Raw genomic sequence first — 23269 nt, 5'->3', positions numbered from 1 at the left:
AAACTGAAGAACGTCAAGTATGATGGAGGATCTGAGACAGATCCACACTGGAGTCCAGAGAGCAGGAAGATGATTGAGTCTCTGGGAAAACTGGCTTTTGAGCAGCTGCAGAAAGGAAACCTGATCTTCTATGAATCAGACCTGACAGAGTGTGGCATCGATATCAGAGCAGCCTCATTGTACTCAGGACTGTTCACACAGATCTTTAAAGAGGAGAGAGGCCTGTACCAGGACAAGGTGTTCTGCTTCGTCCATCTGAGTGTTCAGGAGTTTCTGGCTGCTCTTCATGTCCATCTGACCTTCATCAAGTCTGAAGTCAATCTGCTGTCAGAACAGTCCACATCCTGGTGGTCTCAACTGTTTCAAGACAAATCTGAACTTGCTTATTTCTATAGGAGAGCTGTGGACGAGACCTTAAAGAGTCCAAATGGACACCTGGACTTGTTCCTTCGCTTCCTCATGGGTCTTTCACTGCAGACCAATCAGTGTCTTCTACAACTCCAGTTTACATACAAAGGAAGTATCTCACAGACCAATGAGGAAACAGTCCAGTACATCAGGGAGAAGATTGGTGAGAATCCTTCCCCAGAGAAAAGCATCAACCTGTTCCACTGTCTGAATGAACTGAATGATCGTTCTCTAGTGGAGCAGATCCAACAGTCCCTGAGATCAGGACGTCTCTCCACAGATAAACTGTCTCCTGCTCAATGGTCAGCTCTGGTCTTCATCTTACTGTCCTCAGAAGAAGATCTGGACGTGTTTGACCTGAAGAAATACTCTGCTTCAGAGGAGGCTCTTCTGAAGCTGCTGCCAGTGGTCAAAGTCTCTAACAAAGCTGTGTAAGTACAGAGGTAACTGGATCAATTCAGGATAGTTTGGTCTAAGCAGTAAAATCATGTTTTTGTTTGTTGGTTCTTCAGACTGAGTGGCTGTAACCTCTCAAAGAGAAGCTGTGAAGCTCTGTCCTCAGTCCTCAGCTCCCAGTCCTCTAGTCTGAGACACCTGGACCTGAGTAACAACGACCTGCAGGACTCAGGAGTGAAGCTGTTGTCTGGTGGACTGGAGAGTCCACTCTGTACACTGGAGACTCTCAGGTCAGGATTTTACACATTCAGGGTAACACTCAGTCAGTAAAAGTGTTCATGAATGTCAAGTAGTCAAGGTTCAGCCTTGATTTATTCTCCAGAATGATTTATTGAGCCGTAACAGAAGGTGAAGCCAATCAATCAATAAACTGGGTCTAGGATATGAAGCTGATCTAACATGTATCTCATGCATGTTTTAAAGGCTGTCAGGATGTCTGGTCACAGAGGAAGGCTGTGCTTCTCTGGCCTCAGCTCTGAGCTCCAACCACTCCCACCTGAGAGAGCTGGACCTGAGCTACAATCATCCAGGAGACTCAGGACTGAAGCTTCTGTCTGCTGGACTGGAGGATCCAGACTGGAGACTGGACACTCTCAGGTATGTAGAGGCCTGCTGCAGACAAAAGAGATTGGTAGAGCTGGAAACCATGTTGTGTCAAGGTGTCAACATGTGTAAGAGGAAAGTGGAAGTGACAGTGATTAGCTTTCAGTTTTACATGAAAACCATCACCAGGAGACAGGTGATTAAACCAGTCGTGCTGACTAATTCCTGAGAAATATTAAGCTAATGATATCTTTGGCTGAGACTGCTGACTTATCCATTTTCTGCCACTTATCTGGAGTCGAGTTGTGGTGGCAGCAAGGTAAGCAAGAGAGTCCAGATGACCCTCTCCCAGCTGTATCAATCATATATCAATTCTTATATATATCTACATATATTCTTTTCCTCTAGCATCAACAGTAGGTCGTATTTTGAATTTATGCAGTAAAATATCAACAAGATGAATGTCTTGGATCTTCTGACTTTTGTCTCTGGCGCCACTTTGATTTGTGATTTTGGTGGATGGTTTTCCACAAAGTTTTCTACGGTATAACAAGAACAATTCAGTGTTAATGTCCATTATCCAAAAGAGGATGCTGGTCTGACTTGGTGTGTATTTTCCTCCAGAGTGGACAACAGTGGAATCTGCAGGCTGAAACCGGGTCTGAGGAAGTGTAAGTGTGTTTTTAATCTTAACATGAAAACGAATGAGCGAACACTCAACTATCTTCTTCACTTTAATAAACAGGAGCGCTGTGTCGTATTCTCTCCATCAGATTACTGTGAACTCACACTGGACTCAAACACAGCGCTACGAAAAGTCAAACTGTCCGACGACAACAGGAAGGTGACAGCGGTGGAGGAGGAGCAGCCGTATCCTGATCATCCAGACAGATTTAACCACTGGGGACAGATCCTGTGTGAAACTGGTCTGACTGGTTGCTGTTACTGGGAGGTCAAGTGGGAAGGGTGGGTTGATATAGGTGTGACTTACAGAAGGATCAAAAGGAAAGGAAATGGTGCAGACTGCAGGCTCGGAGGGAATGATCAGTCCTGGGTTTTGGACTGTTCTGATGAAGGTTTCATTGTTTGTCACAAAAACAGTGGAACATCTGTTCGTCCTCCGGCCTCCTCGTCTAACAGAGTGGGAGTGTATCTGGACTGGCCGGCCGGCACTCTGTCCTTCTACAGCGTCTGCTCTGACACACAGATCCACCTCCACACCATCAACACCACTTTCACTGAACCTGTCTACCCTGCGTTCAGGATTAGGGATAAGTCATTTGGCGCCTCACTGTCACTGTGTCGGCTGTAAGAGAGACAGAGAAGTAACTGCCAAGTAGAACAAGTGGACTAGTTCAAAATCAGCTGCTGACAAGCCAGTTTCAGTCTTTATCCAATGTGTATAGAAACACAAACAAAATCATTTTTACGTTGTTCAAAATCACTGGACATGTCACAGTAGGAAAAGCAAAGGTGTAATTCATGAAATTAATGGTGGCTGAAGTCCATTAAGTAGTTGGAAGGTCCTGATATTGTGCATGCAGTCACCTGTCAGTCATCTGTGCTGTTTGCTATGAAAAAATCCTACATGCACTCACTTGACTGAGGCAAGCCACAAGATGTGAGATGTTCAGGTGTTGATAAGATACTTGAGAACAGACGAGGTGGGCTAAAAGGTTTTTTTTACTTTCTTCTCACTGTGTCTATTGTTTTGCACCAAAACACTGAAGCAAGTCCCTTGTATGTGAAAGCCTACTTGGCTATAAACTTAATTCTGATTCTGACTGTGAAGCTAGTTAATTTTTATATAAGCTACTGTAATTAATACAATTATTTGGCATATGTGGAAACTTTTCACTGATTGACAGCTTGGTCAGTATCATATAAAACCATGTTTGATGTCCTTTGTATTTCATACTTGTTTGTTAAATAAACACATTTGTAAGAGATAATATAACAAAGTCTATAGAATTGAGCTTTTCTTGTTCCAGTCTCTTTTATTGTTGTATTTTAAACTATAACCTGGTTATTTTTATGTTAAGGTATTAATATTAACCACATTGATGTATATGATGTGTGTATACCGCCATCTAGTGTTCAGAAAGAGTAAGTTAAACATTCATTCAGAAATGATCACTGCCAAATCTGGAAAATAACCCTGTTTAATTTTCACGCTTATATTTTTAACTGCAATAACTCCGACATTAATATGAATTATTCATGCTTTTGTTTGTGGTCACGTCAGGATCAGTGAGGAACCAACGACACACAGACAGGACAGGTAGAGTCACTTTATGGGAGCAATGGCAGAGGAAGAGGCAAATACATCTGAACAGCTGAGGTAAGAAATTATACACAGGTAAGAAGAGTGGCTGCAGGGCAAGAAATAAGAGAAAAATAAAGTAATAAGAAAGAAAAAAGAAACAAACAGAAAAGAAGAAGAAAGCGGAAGTTTACGAGAAGCACCTTAAGGCAACTCACAGCCTCGTGACGCCGCACGTCGCCGCCAGGGGGCGTGGTGACATCACCGCCTACGTCTGTAAAAGTAAACTGACGGAGGGGATTTTTTTTTAATTTTTTTAACGGACAGAGGAGAGGAGGTGTGGAGGAGCCGGACGGTGGGTGGCTCAGCCTGGGGCGGTGTAAGCTCCACAGAGAGGCCGTGGAGGGGGGTTGAGACACCGAAACTCTGCTCCAGTCTGTCCGAGTGATTCAGTTCAATTTAAATTAACAACTAATTAAGACAGAGCTCGCGCCTCACCTGTTGGAGCTCTCACGGAGAAACGGAGTCGCTCACCTGCCGTTTGTCGTTTGTCATTTGTTTGTCGAAAGCTTTTGTGCAGAGAACATCATTTACAAGTAAGTTAAAGCTCTTAAACTTAACAAAAAATCGATTAACAATTAGTTTTTGTTGTTATTGATGGTAAAAAAGCGTTAATAAGATCACAATTAGCTTAATTATAATTAGCTTGATCTGCTATGTCGAGTAGCTTTATTTTGTTTTGACATTTAACTGAATTATATATATCATGTTTTATCATATTAGACAACGATAAATAAATATTCACATCTGAGAAACTCAAATAAAGATATATTTGTTATTAATCAATTATTAGAATACATGTGTGTTAATTTTCTGATGATCAGATAATAATCTAATCATTCCAGTTATAATTTTGATAATATTCCCATAATATTCCCCATATTTCACCTGCTGCTCCTATATTTGGAAATGAATTTAAATATAATGAATGGTGTTTTGGCTCCACTCAGCCTGTGTCGATGGAGCCCACTGCACGGCAGGAGTCATGGAGGCCGTGGACTACAGAGACGACCTGAGGGTTTCTGCAGGAAGGATGAAGTGGTGGAGGGAGGTGGACAAGTGGCGAGGCCGCACGGACGAGCAGAGGAGAGGGGAGGAAGGCGAGGAGGATGAGGAGCTGGTGGAGGTGCTGCTCCGAGGCAAAGCGCCCTGGGGCTTCACCCTGAGGGGAGGAACCGAGCACCGAGAGCCTCTGGTCATCACCAAGGTGACGTAGTTCTTTTGCTCCAGAGCTCAAACCTTTCTTTTTCACTTTTAGATTGTTTATTTCATTTCATTCACAAAGTTTATTTATTTACTGCTGCTGTGCAACGTGTCAGATACAGACAAACAAGAAAACATCATAGGAGGAAACGTGAGACGCTGTTTTCTAAGGTGTGGACTGAGCTCTGGGTTTTGGAAACACCTTCATCAGCTCAAACAGTTTCATCTTAATTAGAGTCATGGTGCAGAATTTAAAGCCGTTCGGTGTCTGAAATATTGGCTTTTACTGAGAGCAGCTGTCTTCTTTCATACTGAACATCACTGCTGTGTGAGATATTACACATCGAGTTAAAAATCTGAACTCTAAGTTTAGAATATAAAGTCAAATGTTCAAATTTAAAACCTCAAATCGAATTAATTGATGCTAAACCTTCATAAGGAGTCACTTTTATCTTGCAGTGCTAATTCTTTATATGAAACATGCTGCACAGCAGATACCAGGAGCTTTCTCTGTGTGCAGGTGTGAACTGCAGCTTACCTGGAGCCACACACCGCCGACTCCCTCAGGTTACAGCCGGTGCAGGATTTAATTTTTAATCAGAGAGCTCAGGTTTCCGGCCAGTGCAGGATGAAATGACGTCCTGAGTGAAACACTGATGGAGAAAAGAAATAGAAATGGTTGTTGTACCTATGATATCCTCAGCTAAACAGAATGTGACTTAGATTCAAAGTGTTGTGACATAAAATCATTTGAAATATTTTTTTAATTGCCCCCGAGATTAGAAGTTGATTTATTTTGAGATCTTTTGAAATAACTGACTTCCTGCTGCACCTGTATTTGGTGTCTACGTGCTCAGGTGGAGGAAGGCAGCGCGGCGGCGGCGGTCCATCTGCAGGCCGGTGACGAGATGGTGAGCGTGAACGCCGTTCCCCTCAGCGGCTCCCGTCAGGAGGCCATCTGCCTGGTGAAGAGCTCCCACAAGACCCTGACCCTGGGGGTCCGAAGGTACAGAGTTTTGGCGCCTTAGTGTGAGAAACACAAGTAAATGAAACGAAATTTTCTCAACTTCACCACAATAAAATTGGGTCTAAAATAGTCTGAATTAGTTGTAAACAAACTTTGTGTCCTAAAACTCCTAAAATCCCACTATGTTTCTTCACCAACCATTAATTCCTCTTATTAAGGGGGGGTGGGCTGAGGCAGACCCAGCCTCCCAGCCTCACACATGGGCCTCTCGCTGCTCGTTTGCCCCTGAGGGTAAAACAAAAGCGGGTATTGTGGAGGCAGTCGGGCTCCAGCCAACACTGTTATTTCAGAGCTCAGATAATGACTCGTAGATGAGACAGAGGGGAGTCCCTCCCTCTGTCGGCCGCTGCGACACCGACCCACCTCAAACCAGCGCCACTCTCACTCTACTGGTGGTCGAGGGGCTCGACCTTTAGCCCAGTTCAGCCCTCAGGTCAGGACAGCCTTCAGTGAGCAGGGATTATGTGAATGCTGACAGTAAACATTATTAAGCATGCTTCATTATTTTTCTATTTGAACGTGATATTCTAGTAACAGTGTTTTCTCTGTTTTTTATCTTTATTAACTAAAAATATTCAGAATTTACACAAAAACACAAACTGTAAACAAAGATGGACGTACTTCTGTGATGTCACCCACAGGTTTTTAAATCTCAGAGTGAGCTGCTCCACCGTCGCCATCTTGGCAGTGTCTGACTCCGCCCCTAACTCCCAGCTAATCCCAAATAGCCAAAGAGGTGGTGCCGAGACTTTGGTGCATGCATACACTCATCCGCCTGTCACTCAAAGAAGCCACGCCCTCAATTATACATAACTTAAGTCCTTAATAAAATGTAAATAGATGAGTTATATAAACAGGTGTCATGAATGAGGAAATCAGCTACAGAAACCAAAACAGTTTTTTGTACCTGGTTGTAAACATGTTTATTTGTGGAGTCTTTGGGGATTGACTCAGTGTTGGAGCTCGGCTCTTGTGGTCATTAGAGGAACTGCAGTTTTCAGCACTTGAGCGTTGGATGTTGATGCTCGGACAAAACAAGACATTCAAAGTCGTCCTCTCACCTGAAGTCGCTCTGGGTACTTGTGATGGGTATTTTTCTCTATTTTCTGACACTTTATAGATTTGACAGCGCCTGACGAAGATGTCTTTAGATGGAAACTTTGTTTTATTAAAATTAAAACAGAATGCGGATCCTTTTTCTGACTTTAGACTTTACAGACCAGCTTATTGATTTATATTTTCCCCCACACCTGTTGATTTTAATCAGTAAGTTTATTATTTTATTTCATTTTTTATTGTTTTGTAATGTTTTCTTTCTCACATTTAAGTTGCTCCACACCTGCAGCTTGTTGTCTTGACGATGTTCACTCGTTATGAACCAGGTGTGTGTGTGTTGCTGCAGGAGCGTCTGCACTGTGAGTGTGACTGTTTGTCTAGAAATGAGATTACAGTCAGTAACGTATCGGTGGAGTTTGTTTCGTGTTTTCTATTTAAATGTTCAGTTAATTGTTTTCTGCTGTTCAATTAATGGTCTCGTCGTTTCAGCTTTACTCCATTACTTCTGTCTAAAGTCACATTTTGTCCGAGTGACAGGAAGCAGATGATGAATTAGCTCCACCCTGTGGAAGCCTTGAGCCCATTGGGTGTGTGTGTGTGTGTGTGTGTGTGTGTTTTACTTTTTATAAGGACCAAAGCATGTTACAGTGATTTGAAATAACAGGGAAAAAAAGCATTGGGTGAGAATATTTTTCTGTTCCTCCCTTTGACTCGTGTCCTGGCTTTTAGGAATGAGGATCAGGTTTGTGATTTGTGATAAAACACAGACAGTGTTGCTGTCTAAGTCACACATGGATTAAAAGTCTTAAAAGTCATTTTGTTTCATCAATTCTCCAAAACCCAAAGATACTGATTTAGTGACGACTCCTCTTATTGGAGAAGCTCGATCCAGAGAGTCTCTGTTGATTTCAACTGAAAATTCACTTAAACAATTAATTCATCAACAGCATTATTGCCATTAATGAATCATTATAATTTAAGAATATCTATGTATACTGTAAAATTAAGAGGAAATCTGAGGGGAAATAAAGAGATAAAATTGAGATTAAATTAAAGAGCCATAGTGTAAAGGAGGTTGTAGAAGAAAAACCTTTTCTCCTTTACACTGATGTCAGAATTACATACTCATCTGCTCACTGGGTAAATGGCAACAGAGACTTAAATCCTGAATCCAATTACTAGTTGCAAAGCCACGGGGCCTGGGCTCAGCTTTGCAGAGCGGGTCGAGTCAACAGGAGGGAAAGGTGGAACGACGGTTGTGTTTCATCAACCAGCTTCTGCAGGAAAAAAAACACCCGATCCGAGGTGATTCAGAGAGCGAACGTCACGTGCATATCGAGAGGGAAGGTTTAAAAACTCGCTCTGAGGAGGCGCTCAGCCGTCCTCAGAGCTGCCTCAGTGCAGGCGTCCTCCCCTGTTTGCAGCAGCAGTGGTACGGTCCATGTTGCCTAGGTGAGTTGACACTACTTAGTGGGATAGGCCATATCAGCAGAGCCCATTGTTTTCAGGGGCTTTGGCTACTCCAACAAGCACAGAGTGGGCGCTCCTGTCTGCTTCTCTCCTCTCTCTGGACATGTTTGCTTTTTAGAAGATAAAGAGAAGATTTTCCACTCCCAGGTATTTCCTCTTCCCCTCTACCTCCCTCTTGTCTCTTTCTTGTTCTGCCTCTGCCTCTTTTTATTTCATCTCCTCTGATTCAATCATGACAAATGGGATTAGATCAGGAAGCGGCGAGTGAGTTTGAGATAGCAGATAGTTGTTTTCACACACATAAAGGTTGAAGAGCAGTGACCCATTTTCCAGAAGGATCAGCTGTTAATGTAGAAAAACAACCTGACGAACTGCTGGAAGGGAATTTATGTGAAGGTGGAGAAAAAGGACAGATGACAACATTAGTGCAGGTAAAGTGTGTGTGTGTGTGTGTGTGTGTGTGTGTGTGTGTGTGTGTGTGTGTGTGTGTGTGTAACGGATTCATGTGTCGCAGTGTTTCTCTGTGAATTTACAAGGCGGTTTATGTTTGTGTCAAATCATTGTTACAGCCCTTAAACCTGTTGTCTCTCTCTCTCTCTCTCTCTCTCTCTCTCTCTCTCACACACACACACTATCTACTCTAATTTAATTTAGGGACTAAAAATCATGTACAGAATCCTTTTAAATTCATAGAAAAAGTATTTTAATTTTATAACCTCCTATTTTCCCACTTTATTATTACATTTTCTTCCGTTTTCCACTTTAATGAAACATAAAATAAACGCCGGCATTTTCTGTTTGATTAAAGTTTGTTTGTTTCCTCCATGAGTCACAGGAATCAGCCACTGAATCAAGATGTAGCTGCTATGAATGAATATTGTGTTGTTGTGCAACAGGTGGATGTTGTCGAGAAGAAGTGAAATGTAAAATGAACGAGAGCCTAAATCAAAGGCCTGATTGTTGTTCCAGGTGTTGCCAGATGTTCAGGCTGTTGGCCGTCTTGAGGTCTGACCTCTGTCGAAGCGTGTTACGTTCTCCAGGCTCCCTCCTCTCTTTATTTTCTTGTTGCCGGTGCGGGCAGTGACACACACAGATAAGCCCAGCTGTGATGACGCTGGCACTTTCTATTGTGCGGCTGTGTTTGGAGCTCATCGCGGCGAGGTCGGCCCCACAGGCGGCTGCTGCTGCTGCTGCTGCTGCTGCTGGTGTCGGTGGTGGTGATGGTGGCTGTTTGGCCTCAAGCTGGTGAATCAGCAACATGTGTCACCTCTGAGCGGCCTGACAGGAGCTGACGGGGGAGTGACAGAGATGACGGTTAGGAGAGGAAATGGCGGTGATTTGATAAGAGCGACAGTGATTGTTGTACCAGGGTTTGTTTGAATGGAGGATTGAGTATTGGAGGAATCCTCAGCAAGACAAAAAGTGAGGAAACTAGAGCTGCAGCTAACCAGTATTTACATTATTATTAATCATTTAGTCTGTAAAATATTAGGAAATGATGAAAATATCCATCCTTGTTTCTCTGAATCACAGGTGACGGTTTCAACCAGCAGGTAAAACCCAAAGATATTCAGTCTCCTGGGATGTAAAGCAGAGAAAAGAATCTTAAAGCTCCATATTTTCTTCTTCTGTGTTTTATTTTGAAGTGTTGATCCATAAGAAGATATATTTGTGGTTTTAAGAACCAAAAACCATCTCAGTGTAGTTTCACATCTCCTCTCTCAGGCTTCTCTCTGCAGCTCTAGTAACAACAGGTCAGTGAGCCAATCAGAAGAAAGGAGGCTCTGAGCCTCTCTTCTGATTGGCTGACAGTTTTCTGAGTGATCCAATAAAAATAAAGCAGATTTCAGGTAAAAACACTCAGAGAAACCAAATCCTGCAAGGTTTGGATGGTGGGTCCAGGTGGGCGGGGCTTGGTGACTGCTTTGTTGTGACATCACAATGTCCTAACAGCTCGTTTTAAGTATAAATATCATGAAACAACACATGGACATCTTATTTTATACTTTAACAGACCTTTAATACAGGAACTCTTTGTTTGAAAAATGAATCGATTATCAAAATAGTCGCCTGATGGATTTGAAGCAGTAAAATAGTTGAAGTGGCCGTTGAGCGCCACCTAGTGGCTGAACTGGCGATTAGAAGACGTTCGTAGGGAATTGACATCACTGACAACCGGAGATGTTGGATAAAACGCCATCTTGATTTATTTCTATTGATTGTGTGATCAGTCGTGTGGATAATAGTTGAATCCATTGATCAGGGTCAGAAAACCTAAAGATAAAACCTTTGTGTGTCTGTTGCTCTCTGTCGATGACCTTGACCATGTAAAAAAAAAAAAAAGTGCTCAGATCCATAAATCATCATTTTTCTGCTTCATTTGTAAAGTGGCTGAACTAAATTTACATTTACATTTTGGGTGATTTTAGTTTCACAGACACACAGACCAAGACTCTGACTCCTGCTGCTTCAGCAGAGGAGTCATTCCATGCTGAAGGAGCCACCCGGTATCTGCCTCCTCCTCTTCCTCCCCCTCCTCCTCCCCCTCCCCCTCCTCCCCCTCAGTCTGACATTGGCTGGTATCTCTCAAAACAGACGTGGGCCCAGGCCAAACATTCCTGACCGAGCCGTGTTTCCTGACAAGGACACTGAAGTAGATCTGGAGCAGAGAAGCGAGGTTGTGAAATGTAAACTATCACAGACAGACTGATAACTGGACAAAGTGCAGTCTGATTATCTCATAAATCCTTTAAAAAAAAACATGTGTATTTGTTTTTATGTCGTCGGTGGTTAAATGAGAACATACTTGGAGACAGACTGAGACATTCTTGCTGCACCTGTTTGAAGAAAACACGACTTTAAAGACTCAGTTACAGATAAAGTCGACGTGATAATAATTTACTGCCACTGCTGTGAAAGATGTCGGCTCGTGAGCGTCCGTCACTGTTCCTTTATCTGTGACAGACGGAGCTGCCGAGGTGTTGTGGTCCAACTTAGAGTCCAAACACTAGATCGCAGCAAGGACGCGGGACAGGACGATAACTCCTCCCCCTTCGTCTCAAATCCCCCCCTCATAATCCCCCGGGGAAATCTCCTCCAGCACAAGGTGGAGTGTGTTTGTGTGTGTTCATACTGGGAGCTGGAGGAGGAGGAGGAGGAGGAGGAGGAGGAGGAGGTGCCAGATTCCTCAGTGCTTGTTTCTGTCAGACTGGTGGGAGTAGTGGTGTCAAAGTGCATCTTTTTTTCTTCCTGTCCTGAATTGTTTTTGAAGGAGTCGGCTGCAGAGGTGTCACGCAGACAGATCACACACACACACACACACACACACACACACACACACACACACACACACACACAAACACACACACACAGGAGAGAACAGTTACCAGAAAGCTGGTAAGTTCCCATGTTTTGTTGTTGCATCATTTCCTCAACATCTCCATCATCATCACTTCAGTTCAGCAGGAAAAACATTTCAACCAGTTTGTGACTCGGATTATTTGCTAAAATCAGGTTTAATGTTGTTGGTTCTTCTGCATCTTTTGTTTTCAAGAGACAAACCTCTGCAGAGCTGAATAGAAACATGTTGATTTGCATTGAAAACAGGTTGAAATCTTAATATCTTGATTTTTGCATCTAACTTAACAACTTTTTTGTCTAATGATTATTTTTATTTTTCAGTTTAGGAAATAGAAAATGATGTCTTCATGTTTGTAGTGGAGCTCAGGTTCAGATTTCACCCCTTTGTTTTTATGTTTGTGGAGTGAATCTCAGTCAGTGATGAGATCAGCGAGACTTCGGATGCTCCTGCAGCCAAGTGGGTCAGCTGTGTTTCAGCTCGGCCTGAGCTGGACTCATGTTTCCTGGGAGTGAGCGGTGGCGTCTCCTCCCCGCTGGAATATCTGTGACAGACCAGCTGTATCCCCTGACAATAGGCCCTCTGCGCTTTAGAAAAGGGGACATTTGCATTTCCTTTGTGCGGGGGCTTGTTTGGAGGCAACGCAACTCTCACTTTGTGTCACGTGGAGCAGAGGCAGGGGTTTATGTTAAAGTCCTGTTGGCTGCTCCATAAGTTATGATGATTTTAAAAACACCTGAAAGTGACGTTTGTTTTGTATTTTATTAAAAACATCCTGGAAATGACGAACCCATAACACAAAGATTTGCAGAGCGATGAAAGCTACCTGTCTCAGCCACAGCTGATTCCTGAGGTGCAGTACAAAGATGATGAGCCCCAAAGATTTTGCATCTGCATCGTTTCTGTCCAGAAACATCATAATAAACTTTTAGATTATCACCTTTACAAGCAGCCAGTGGTTGTATTGACCTTGAGTTTTGACTTTCTTTTCTTTCCCTTCCTCCTTCGCTCTAATCTTATGTTTCTGTGGACGGACAAAAGTCAAACCCACAACAAGATTAGTAAAGAAATCAGAGCGGGAAAGATGCTGCTCTCTCTTTATTCCATGGCAGCGACTGGGAGACTGTGGGACTCCTGGGAGATGGCCAACAGAGATGTCCCACTTGAAGCGAGGGCACGGCAGGGAGGGAAAATACCTCCCTGCATTCCTCCTCTGAAGGAATGCAGCGTCTCCATCACGGCCTGGCAGGGTTAAAGTTTCGGTCAGGGCGACTGAAGTCTCATTTGGCTGAGAGATTTCACTTGGGTCTGACATCTGAACTTGGAAAACAACCTCCCCAAAGATCAGAATTTGAAATGTCCTGTAACTTTTTTTGTGCACATAAAACCGTCTGATAGTTTCAGCTGAGGTGGAGGAGGTTGTGGTGGGAGGGAGGCAGATTTCCTCTCCATCCCGTGGATCCAGTTCACAAGCAGCTAAGCTCTGTCAGGGCCAGATGGCTGTGACAGATCTGTCTCCCTCTCCTGTTGTGAAAGCTCTTCACAATAAAAGACGGGTTCACCCAGAAACACATGAAGTTCCCTCTGGATAAAACCTGCTCCGGGATTTAGTGCAAAATAAAGTCACGTTTCAGCTTTGAAAAATACTGGTTGTCCTAATTATCAGCTGTAATTAAAATAAACCTCAAATTCAGTTTCTGCTTCTGTTCATGTTTGACGCCAACGTTTCCTTTGCCTCCTCCCGCTCGCCGCCCATCAGGCCTAAAATGGTCGACGTCGTATCGCCACGCACAATGCCGTCAGAAACCGAAGTTCACGTGGCGAGGAGCTTTCTCACCAAGATTTTGCGAAGCTCTATGAGGTACCGTCATCCGGACGCGTCCCGCTGTGTTTGCTGGTAGTTTGTGTCCCTGTGGTCGTCCAGTTTTTACCTCGTGATTAGTGTCCTTTCTCTTTTGGTGCTAGTTGTCCAAACCAAGTTTCCTTTAGTGGTGATTTGTTCATCGGTGTTAGTTCAGTCCTGTGATGTTGGTTTTGTCTCTGGTTTAATAAACTGTGTGATCACATGATCTATTAAACACCTGTAATTATTTTCCCTTTCAACATGCTCTCCAGGAAGAACCGCTTCAAAGGGTATGTGCCGGTTCGGTGTGAGCAAAGTGAATATCACAGTTCAGTATCAGTTTATGTTTCTAAGCTTCGTTCCAAGGTGTGGGTGATTTTATAAGAGCAGGTTATTCATTTTAATTGGATTTCCAGGCCAGAAGAGTTTGAAATGTGAGCACAAATATTTTGATGAACAACAAACCAAAGTCTCTTATGAAATCTAACGGATTCTGAAATGCAGATTATGTGAAAACAATAAACCACAGTTTTATTGTGGACGAAAAAACCCACTCAACTGAATGAAGTGAACTTGAAACTGCAGAGTCTTTGCACCGTCTGAACTCTGCACTTCTGTTGGACGAGAATGATGTTGGTGCCTGTCTTCTCCTGAGAGAAACAGTGAAGGAGCTGAAATGTCAAATACTCTCCTGCGATAGTGTAAAGTGTTTTGTTTGCTCGCTGCCTTGCAGGAAGAATGATCCGGGCTCACGGCCTCATACCTGGCACTCCTCCAAGCTGACAGAAGAGGAGTCGGAGCCCGCTGGGAGAGAGGCCACTGCAGCACCAGTCTGGCAACCGAAACATGAAGCAAGGTGAGTCGTCTGTCGGCCCAGAACATCTTCTGTTCAGTCAGGTAACTTTGTGATAACAGAACAATAATTCATCAAATTCAAACGTGACATTTTTCCCGACCTCAGGCCCAAAGAGTCGTCCACACAAGCGGATCAGAAGCCTCATTGTCAGCTAACCAGTCAGTTCAGCTCAGCGAACAACATGGAGAGACTGGACCGTCCGTCTCATCTCTACCCAGCAGGTCGTCTTTCCCCGACCAAATACATCAGCAGCACTGAGCCGCTCTGTGGACCAGGAGGCAAGAGAGACTCCGGGTTCAGCTGTTTCTCCAACGGCTCCAGCCCTCCCGTTCATGAGCAGAGCGCCTCAGGGAGGAAGGGCACGAGCACCGAAAACATTTTCTTCAAGGGCCTTCAGAGCGAAGGGCCTCAGCAGGCCGGGCGGCCCCGGTACCTGCAGCCGACGCTGGGGAGCGGAGGCTGGGAGGGGTCGCGGGCAGAGGAGCAGCCCGCCTCTCGGGTTTCGGTTGCAGGTCGACCCGGCACCGGCCCGGTGTGGCAGGTACCGGAGAAGAAGAAGTCCCAGTCTCCTCCTCCCCCACCTCCCCCCCTGCGCAGCGACAGTTTTGCCGCCACGAAGGTGTTCCCTTACTCTGAAGGGCCGAGTGGTCCGACAAAGAACAACGGCAGATCAGTTGAAAAACAGTCTGAGAACAAAGAACAGAACGGCCTCAGATCTCACCAGGAGAAAACCTCAGAGGCCAGACGGAGCTTCAACCCCCTCCCCACCGAAGACTTCCTCCATCCCAACACGGCAGCTGACCACAACCACAACCAGCTGCACCCCAACAAACTCTTCTCCCTGTCCAGCACTGATGTCCGACAGTCTCAGTACACCCAGGCTCCCACCCACCAGAGGCAGTACAGCGACGAAAGCCCCCTCTACCTGCAGACTAGATCAGCCCCTCCCACCAAGACCCAGAGTGTGGGAAACTACTATCGCAGCCTCCAGGATCTGCCCACAAACATCTTCGGCCGCAAACACGTCCGGCACTCCACAGCCGCCACGACAGGTTCTGCTGCGAACCCGAACCTGGAGGGCGGGGGCCACAGCAGATACTACAGCATGGCGAGCAAGCATTCGGTTCAGACTGCTGAGCTCAGGCAGGTGAAAGCAGAGAAACCTCACCGGGTAAACAGCAATGAACCAGGTTTCCAAGGTTCCCTGAAGGCAAACGTTAAGGCGAAGTTTCCTCTACCTCAGTCCCAGACGCCTTACAGTGAAAATAAGGAGCGCAACGGTCATTCCCATCCTGGGAACGGCCTTCATTATGACCACCAGACGCCTGAACACTCGGCTCCAGGCCGCAGCCCAGAGGATGCTGCAAAGAGAAGTGAAGGACACACGCATGACATGAAAAGACACTTTTCAACACATCAAAGTATTGATCATAAAAACAGTCTTTCGAGGCAGCAAGACCCATGGGTGCCTCAAGACGACCACCGGATATCCCCGCTGAAAACGCCGCTTCTCCACTCGCTGGCCCAGGAGAGCAGGAGTCTGGCCGAGAGACAACCGGCAGCGACGACCGTGGGTGTCGTGTCCACCCAGGATGCTGGTGACACCTCGGCCAGCGGCAGTGGAAAAGCGAATCGCCGCAGCGACCGTTACGCCACGACCCTCCGCAAGGAGATCCAGCAGAAACGAGCTCAGCTGCAGAAGAGCCGCAGCGCCGCCACGCTGACCTGCGACGCAGAAGACGAGGAGGGAGAGGACTGGAGATCCACAGAGACTTCTACGTCTTCCAGCGTCTCCTTTTCCAACACCTACAAGGACCACCTGAAGGAGGCGCAGGCCAGGGTCCTCCAGGCCACCTCCTTCCAGAGACGAGACCTGGAACCCCTTGGACCGGAGGCGCAGGCAGTTAAAACCTCCAACGCACGCATCAGAGGACGTAAGCGCTTCCCCCTGGCAAAGAGGACGCACTCCTTCTCAGAGCCTGACAAGATCGACAAGGTAGGAGTGGAGGGAGAACCTCAAACCGGGTCCTTTGGAGAACGGAGGAAGTTCTTTGAGGCCAAACCGGCGTTCTCCAGACCTGTGCTGAAGTCCAGTCAGGGTTCAAACCTGAACGCAGACCTCGGTGAGAAACTCAAACAGAGAACTCCGTCTGGAGAACCTGAGGAGGCTCACCCCCCCGCGGACCCCTACCACCTCCTCAACCCCGGACACATGCAGACCTCACTGGAGCAGCAGAGGCTCGGCACCTTCGCCGAGTACCAGGCCACGTGGAACAAGCAGAAGAAGTCGTCGGAGGCCAAGACGCAAGGGAGGTATCACTCTGCAGAGAATATCTTAGACGCAGATTCTGAGGAGAAGACCGTCTGCGTCCATGAGAGATCCAGATCGTCTCCCTCTGCAGACTTCTACACACAGGTGGGTTTTTATATTTCTGGATCTGACAGGTACGACCACAAGAGACTACTGCTGTCGTCTTCTATTGAGGGCAGGCTGCGTTTAACAAAGGCCTTAACTTTACCTGTTATTTTGCAGAATATTCCTTCATCATGGAGAGACCCTCAAGCCCAGCAGAGCACTTCCACCACCAGGTGAGATCCTAGTTTGTTTGTATTGTGAATATATATAAGATAACACTTAAAATCACGTGGGTAAAGCAAAGAAACATAAACTGGAAAACAAAATGTGACGGGGGGCCGGATGTCCCAGAGGCTGTCAGGTCAGGTCCAACAGCATCAACATCCATATGTGCTGAACACCTTCCTGCTCAGAAACATCCGGCAAAAAGAAATGCTTGTGAAGTTTCATGTAAATGTGGAATGTGTTAGAGTGGTGAGATCTCAGCGCAGAAAGAGGACAGGTCTCCGTTTCCCGAGCCTGAAAGGAAATGAAATCTATCTCCTGTTGTCGGAGCTCGTGTTGAGGTGATGAGTTCCTCCTGGACTCCTGTAGTAAAGTTACTGCTGAGTTACGGCGGGTGGAGGGTGTATCAGTTTATTCTTAAGCTGCTCCTGACAAAGAGCAACTCATCCGTTGTCTGCGTGATCGTTTTCTTGGTCAAAAGGTGAAATTAATCCTCAGCATTTGCTCCTTTTGTTAGTGGCTGTGTTCTGCTCAGGGTCGGACGTAACACCCTGCAGGAAATGTGATATTCAACAAACCTAAGAATCTCTCTGCTGTTACATCACCTCGTCTTAGTGGCTGAACCACTGAAGTCTTTTGCTTTACGTTCATCATCAACCAAAACCTCTTTTATGTTATTTTATTCCCACTTTGAAGCCTAGAGAGCGACTTCTCCTTGCTTTGTACATCAATGATTAAGAGGTTTAAACACATTTATAATTAATGTAAGGTGAATTTAATTGGCCAGTCTTTTTACTCTTGCAAATTGAGAAGCATTAAATTCAGAATTACTGAATTTTATTTTTTCACTAAAGATCTAGAGGTTCTTTTAAACTTTATTCACTTTTATTCACTTTACATGGTTGTTGCTTTGAAGAACCTGATTAAAATGAAGGGGAATAAGTCTTTTTTTAAATGCTAACGTTGATATTGCAGTTAAAAGGTAAATAATGATTATAATAAAGAGAGAGTTAATTGTGTTAAGTATTTTTTCTGATATACTAAAACCAGAGTCACAGACTTGTTGTTCTAAACAGCTGTGACTCAAAACGACTGTGACTCATGTTGTGTTGATGTTTGACTTGATTCCCAGAACGACTGAAAAACACAGTAAAGATGGGTCGAACGTTTCTGAGCTTTTCTCTTCAGAAACTGTAATAAAGAGTTTAACGACTTGATAAAGACGGAGAGAATCAATGTTTTGTTTGATTGTGAAATTAAAAGAATAATTTCCTGTAGGACACAGAGCGACTCGCTGTGGGACGTTTAATGTTTTTATTTTTTTTGGTTCTGATGAGGTTTGTCTTTGTTTTGACCTCTAGAGGGAAGTCAGAGAACAGGCAGCGATACCAGCCTGACCACAGCCCACAGGCGGCCCCGCCGGCCCCCAGAAACGAGGGCCCAATCCCGGGCCTCTCTGACCACAGGACCAAACCAGATGCCGCCAATCCCTCCCACACCACCCTCTCCTCCGGCCCTCGTAGCCTCAGCCCCAACCCTGGCTCCCAGCATCCAGCCCAGCCTCCACAAACCAAGGGCCTCCTGCCGCCGCCCAGGCCCCATTTAGGCCCAGAAACCACATCCTCCTCCCAGGAATTCCTCGCTGGCGCCCAGGCCGACCAGTCGGCGCTCCAGCCTCTGTCCAGATCCAGCTCCGACACCCAGCACCATGCTGCTGCTCGGGGCTCGTCCGCGGGCCCCGCCCCGGCCAGCTCCCCTCACCTCAGCGGGACACCCGGACCAGACATGAGCGAAGGAGATGTAGACACTGAGCAGGAGAAGGAGCAGCCACCTCCACCTTCCTTCTCTCCATCCCCGTTCTCCTCCTGGGCGGACGCTCTGTCTCTGCCCTCGGCGGACCGAGCGCGCTCTCCCTCGCCGCAGTTCGCACCGCTGAGACTGACCGACAAGCCGCCGGCCGTGTCCGTGTGGGATGACTCACCGCTCAGGTAAGCAGCTTAGCAAAATGTCTCCTCACTGCCCCTCGTTATGTAAAGCTTTTCCTCCTCCTCTAATAAAAGAGGCTTAGAATAACGGCTCCAGGTGAACGTGAAGAAGACACATGGAGGGAAAATGAGACGGTGACAAACAAAACAACAACAGATAAACAGATTTATACGTCAGACCTCGAGTAATGAAGCAGAAGGTTCCTGAAATGAAAAGAGTCTGATCGTGCACGTCGTAGATTTCCTCAGCAGCCGGAGACGAATCAAAGTGGAGGCTGTAATTTTGTAGAAGCCACTTGGCGACTGTGACCTTTTCCTCCGGTGGCGTACGATCAGTCGCCGGCGCAGCTCTGGTGTTTATTAAAAAACTATCTGTCTCGTGTTCAGGTCGGAGAATGAGTCGAGGTTTGCAGAAGTGATGGATGTGAAGAGTCCAGTGAGGAAAGTCCCCGTGAGGATCGTCCACGCCGAGAGCAGCTCAGATCGGGAGGGGCGGGCCTACCTGCCCCAAAGCGGCGACACCTACAGCTTCTTCGGGCCGCCGCCCCACGTCCCCTGCCTGGGCGCCACAGAGCACCCGGCCTCGTCCCTGTTCAGCGCCTACACCCGCCAGGCCGCTCCGGACCCGGGACAAGCTTCGGCGCCGGCCCAGGAGTCGGTGCCCGAGCTGCGGCGCTCGGAGGAGGACGCCAAGAGAGAGGAACTGGCCAGGGACATCATGGGCAAAGACAAGTCCCTGGTGGACATCCTCGACCAGAGCGGCAGGAAGACCACCATGGACCTCATGGAGGGACTCTTCCCCTCAGAGGAGCAGATCCTGGAGGGAGCCCATCAGCGGAGGAGGGCGTCCGCCAGCTCCAGGCTGCCCACCTCCTCCCCCAGGAGCATGGACAGGTGGGAGACGCAACACCTGCTGCTGCATCCTTTAACCTTTAACCTTTAACCTTTAACTTTTAACCTGTGTGTGAGTTTTATCATTTCAATAAATTCACAACAAATGTAAAAACAGTGATAAAAAGAGAGAATACAGTGAACGTGAGGGAGCGGTTCAACCTTCAGTCAGCCTGCCCCCTGCTGGGCAGAGGCTTCATTACAGCCACAACTCCAAGATCCATTTTAACTGTGTGTGTGTGTGTGTGTGTGTGTGTGTGTGTGTGTGTGTGTGTGTGTGTGTGTGTGTGTGTGTGTCAGGAGGGAGGAGGAGGATGTGTGTGTGTCAGCAGCAGCCTCCCTGGTGCCCAGCTCCTCCTACTACAACACATCGGCTCCTAAAGCCGAGCTGCTCATCAAGATGAAGGACATGCAGGTGCAGCTGGAGGAGCAGGACTCTGAGGACGAGCTCGACGTCGACCTGGCCAGTAAAAAGGTAAAACACACGAACGGAGACAGAGATCTGCTAGTCGGAGAGAGTTGTTGTCGTTATCGTGTGTAAGTTGGACTCTTTCTTCTTCTCCTCCTCCAGCAAGAGCTGATCTCCAGCCTGGCGAGGAAGCTGGAGGTGCTGCGGGAGGCCCGGCAGAGCCTGCAGGAGGACGTGGAGGACAACGAGACTCTGGGCCGCGAGGTGGAGGCCACCGTGCAGCGCCTCTGTCAGCCCAACCAGCTCGACAAGTTCCGCATGTTCGTGGGCGACCTGGACAAAGTGGTGAGCCTGCTGCTGTCGCTGTCGGGGCGGCTCGCCCGCGTGGAGAACGCCCTCAACAGCCTGGAGGACGAAGCGCCGCCAGAGGAGAAGGTAACCGCCGCGGTCCCACGAGGGCAGAGGGGAAACACAGTGATATCATTCATTGACATCTATATTATTAATCATTAATATCCGTTCTCCATCAGCGCACCCTGACGGAGAAACGCAAGCTGCTGATGCGGCAGCACGAGGACGCCAAGGAGCTGAAGGAGAACCTGGATCGTCGAGAGCGGCTGGTCTCCGGGATCATGGAGGTGCACCTGGACGCCGGGAGCCTGGACGACTACCGGCACTTCGTCAAGATGAAGTCGGCGCTCATCATCGAGCAGCGCAAACTGGAGGACAAGATCAAGCTGGGCGAGGAGCAGCTCAAGTGCCTGTTGGACAGTCTGCCGCTGGAGCAGAGGCCGCTGCTCTGATGCCGACGTCCTGGATCAGGACCCGGCGCCTGGATCAGGACCCGGCGCCTGGATCAGGACCCGGCGCCTGGACCACAAGTGAAGGTGCAACATGTAGCATTTTTGATATTAATGTCTTTGTTAGATTGAGACGACTTCAAGCCTCTTGTTTCATGCTCGTTATTATTTCTCACGATTAATACCGATAATAATTTCCCACAAGGCCGTTTTCTACCAGGAAACTAAAGATGACTCACTCAGCGATAAGATAAATGGCGGCTTCACTCAGGCCCCAGATATTTCACTTAATGTCCAGACAAGAATCCGGAGAGACGATGTGACGCATCAGTGATTAAACAAACTGTAACCACAGAAACAAAAGTTCCTGTGGTTGAAATTGGCTCATCAACGTACTGAAGGATTCTGGTCTTTCCCTCCCGTCACCGTCTTCTGGATCCAGAAACTCATCCTGGAACAACAGCGTCCTTTTGTTGATTAATTGATTATGTCTCATGTCTCAGTGACTTTGAGTATTTTATTGAGGCGGCCATGATTTCATCTCCGCAGATAAATCTTCTGACTCACAGGCTCCCAGTGTTTCTGCTCCTGAACGTTCCCCAGAGACACCGAGCTTTGAAAAACCCCCAAACTATAATTCCTCAGCCAGTGTGTGAACACACACATGTGCTCGTCTCTTCATCTCCTCCCTTTCATATCTGTGTTTCCTGAGCTGGATTGAAGCTGCATCATGAGCTCACGCCTCCGCTGCTCGTGGCTGTTTGTAATGAATCATCATCGCGTGTGTTTTAAGTTTCAAAGAAATATTTTTTAGTAATTTATTGTAGCCTTTTTTCTTTTTTTGAAGACGTGTATGGAGAAAGGGAAGATGTTTTCCCGGTGATTTAATTTGACTCTTGACGTATTTCTTGTTTCCCGATGAAATGAAACGAAGAGTTTGATTCCTCGTCGTCCTCCCGAGTGGAGCTCTCTGATTCACGCCGGACTTAGAGGCGGATCCGAGAACCGGAAAGACGACGCCGACCCGTTCCGGCAGCGCAGACGTTGATCATTTCAGGCTTTCACTCACACTTGGTGCTTTTAGCTGAAGCTCCCATCCAGACATCCTCCTGACTCCTGTACGTTTTCTACTTCAAGGGACTGAGGTGCAGCTGGTGTTTTCCATGGAGGTTAATGATGAAGTTAGCACTTTACTCTCTGCTTTGGTCCTTTTAGGGGACGCCACATATTTATCTGAAGACGTGCCTACTGTAGCACCCCCCCCCCACTGTGATCCACATGGACTGACGTGGGTCCGGCCCACACTTGTTGTATGCAGTGGCTCTTTCACCAACTTGAAAGCAATAAAATGATTAAGCTGAGAAACCTGCTCCTCCTGTCTTCTTCTGCTTTTATGTCCAGTAACTTTTTTTTCTCCTATTTTCACAAACGCTCGCTGCAGGAATCTCAAGAAAGTTCAAGTCCTGATTTTAGAAAACGTTGTTTCAAGAAAATCAAACTTTAATAATAAAGTTTCACAGATAAAAATGACCACAGTGTCTCGTTAATACGTTTCTAAAAGTTTCTGCGTGTTCAGTGAGAAAAACAAATAACGGCATTAACATGTTTAAACAGTCACAGCTTTTGTTTTCTTTGGTTGGGAAGAACCGAACTGAAGGATTTTTGTGCTGCTTCTGATATTTTTTTAGTTTTTACGATGATACCAGAGTAAATCTTTGTCACAGGCGTTTCATGTTTTTCACCAGGCCTTTTTATAATCCTGTAAAATCCTGACGCCCTTCAGTTTCCTGTTGTTGACGGTCAGTGATGACGTCAACAACAGGAACTTTTACAGCCCCACGCTGGGACGTTTCACAGCTCGTTTACTGCCCCTGATGATAACGTCCTGACAGAGGCCGAGCGTGTGGGCGTCAACAAGGTCAAATACCTGATTTTCATCGGAGCGTCTTTAATCGATTCTCGCCACAGAAACAGTGTTTAATCTTTTTCTCTGAAGATCTGTGAGAAAACAAATTTCTCTCCAGCTGTATTTATTATACACAAATATAAAAATAGGCAGT

At 46.4% G+C, this 23269-nt stretch overlaps 2 protein-coding genes across 5 annotated transcripts; both read left to right on the top strand.

The window, feature by feature from the left end:
* On the top strand, positions 1-3368 carry LOC111672407 (protein NLRC3-like; the record flags this gene model as incomplete). Its single annotated transcript, XM_087180275.1, has 5 exons — positions 1-839; positions 921-1094; positions 1288-1461; positions 2032-2078; positions 2181-3368. Coding segments are annotated over 5 exons (1773 nt in total), but the record flags the coding sequence as incomplete, so codon positions are not given.
* Positions 3369-4015: 647 nt separating this feature from the next.
* On the top strand, positions 4016-22574 carry LOC111672445 (protein Shroom2-like). Of its 4 annotated transcripts, XM_087180284.1 has the most exons (13): positions 4016-4266; positions 4681-4937; positions 5791-5939; positions 13604-13705; positions 13960-13977; positions 14421-14543; positions 14649-16959; positions 17077-17132; positions 18486-19112; positions 19497-20003; positions 20301-20475; positions 20572-20844; positions 20940-22574. In XM_087180284.1, the coding sequence occupies exons 2-13, from the start codon at positions 4716-4718 to the stop codon at positions 21210-21212; spliced, it is 4836 nt and encodes a 1611-aa protein (XP_087036410.1). In that variant the 5' UTR covers positions 4016-4266; positions 4681-4715; the 3' UTR covers positions 21213-22574. The 4 variants fall into 4 exon arrangements, with proteins under 4 accessions (XP_087036410.1, XP_023285629.1, XP_087036408.1 ...); XM_023429861.2 differs by lacking the exons at positions 13604-13705; positions 13960-13977; XM_087180282.1 differs by lacking the exons at positions 4016-4266; positions 4681-4937; positions 5791-5939; positions 13604-13705; positions 13960-13977 and adding an exon at positions 8543-8633.
* The last annotated feature ends 695 nt before the right edge of the window (positions 22575-23269 follow it).

The sequence above is a fragment of the Seriola lalandi genome, unplaced genomic scaffold (assembly GCF_002814215.2).
Source record: "Seriola lalandi dorsalis isolate HSWRI2012SDOR001 ecotype SW California unplaced genomic scaffold, Sedor1 jcf7180002054899, whole genome shotgun sequence".
NCBI lineage: Eukaryota > Metazoa > Chordata > Actinopteri > Carangiformes > Carangidae > Seriola > Seriola lalandi.
This window is presented reverse-complemented; position numbering and strand designations above follow the sequence as displayed.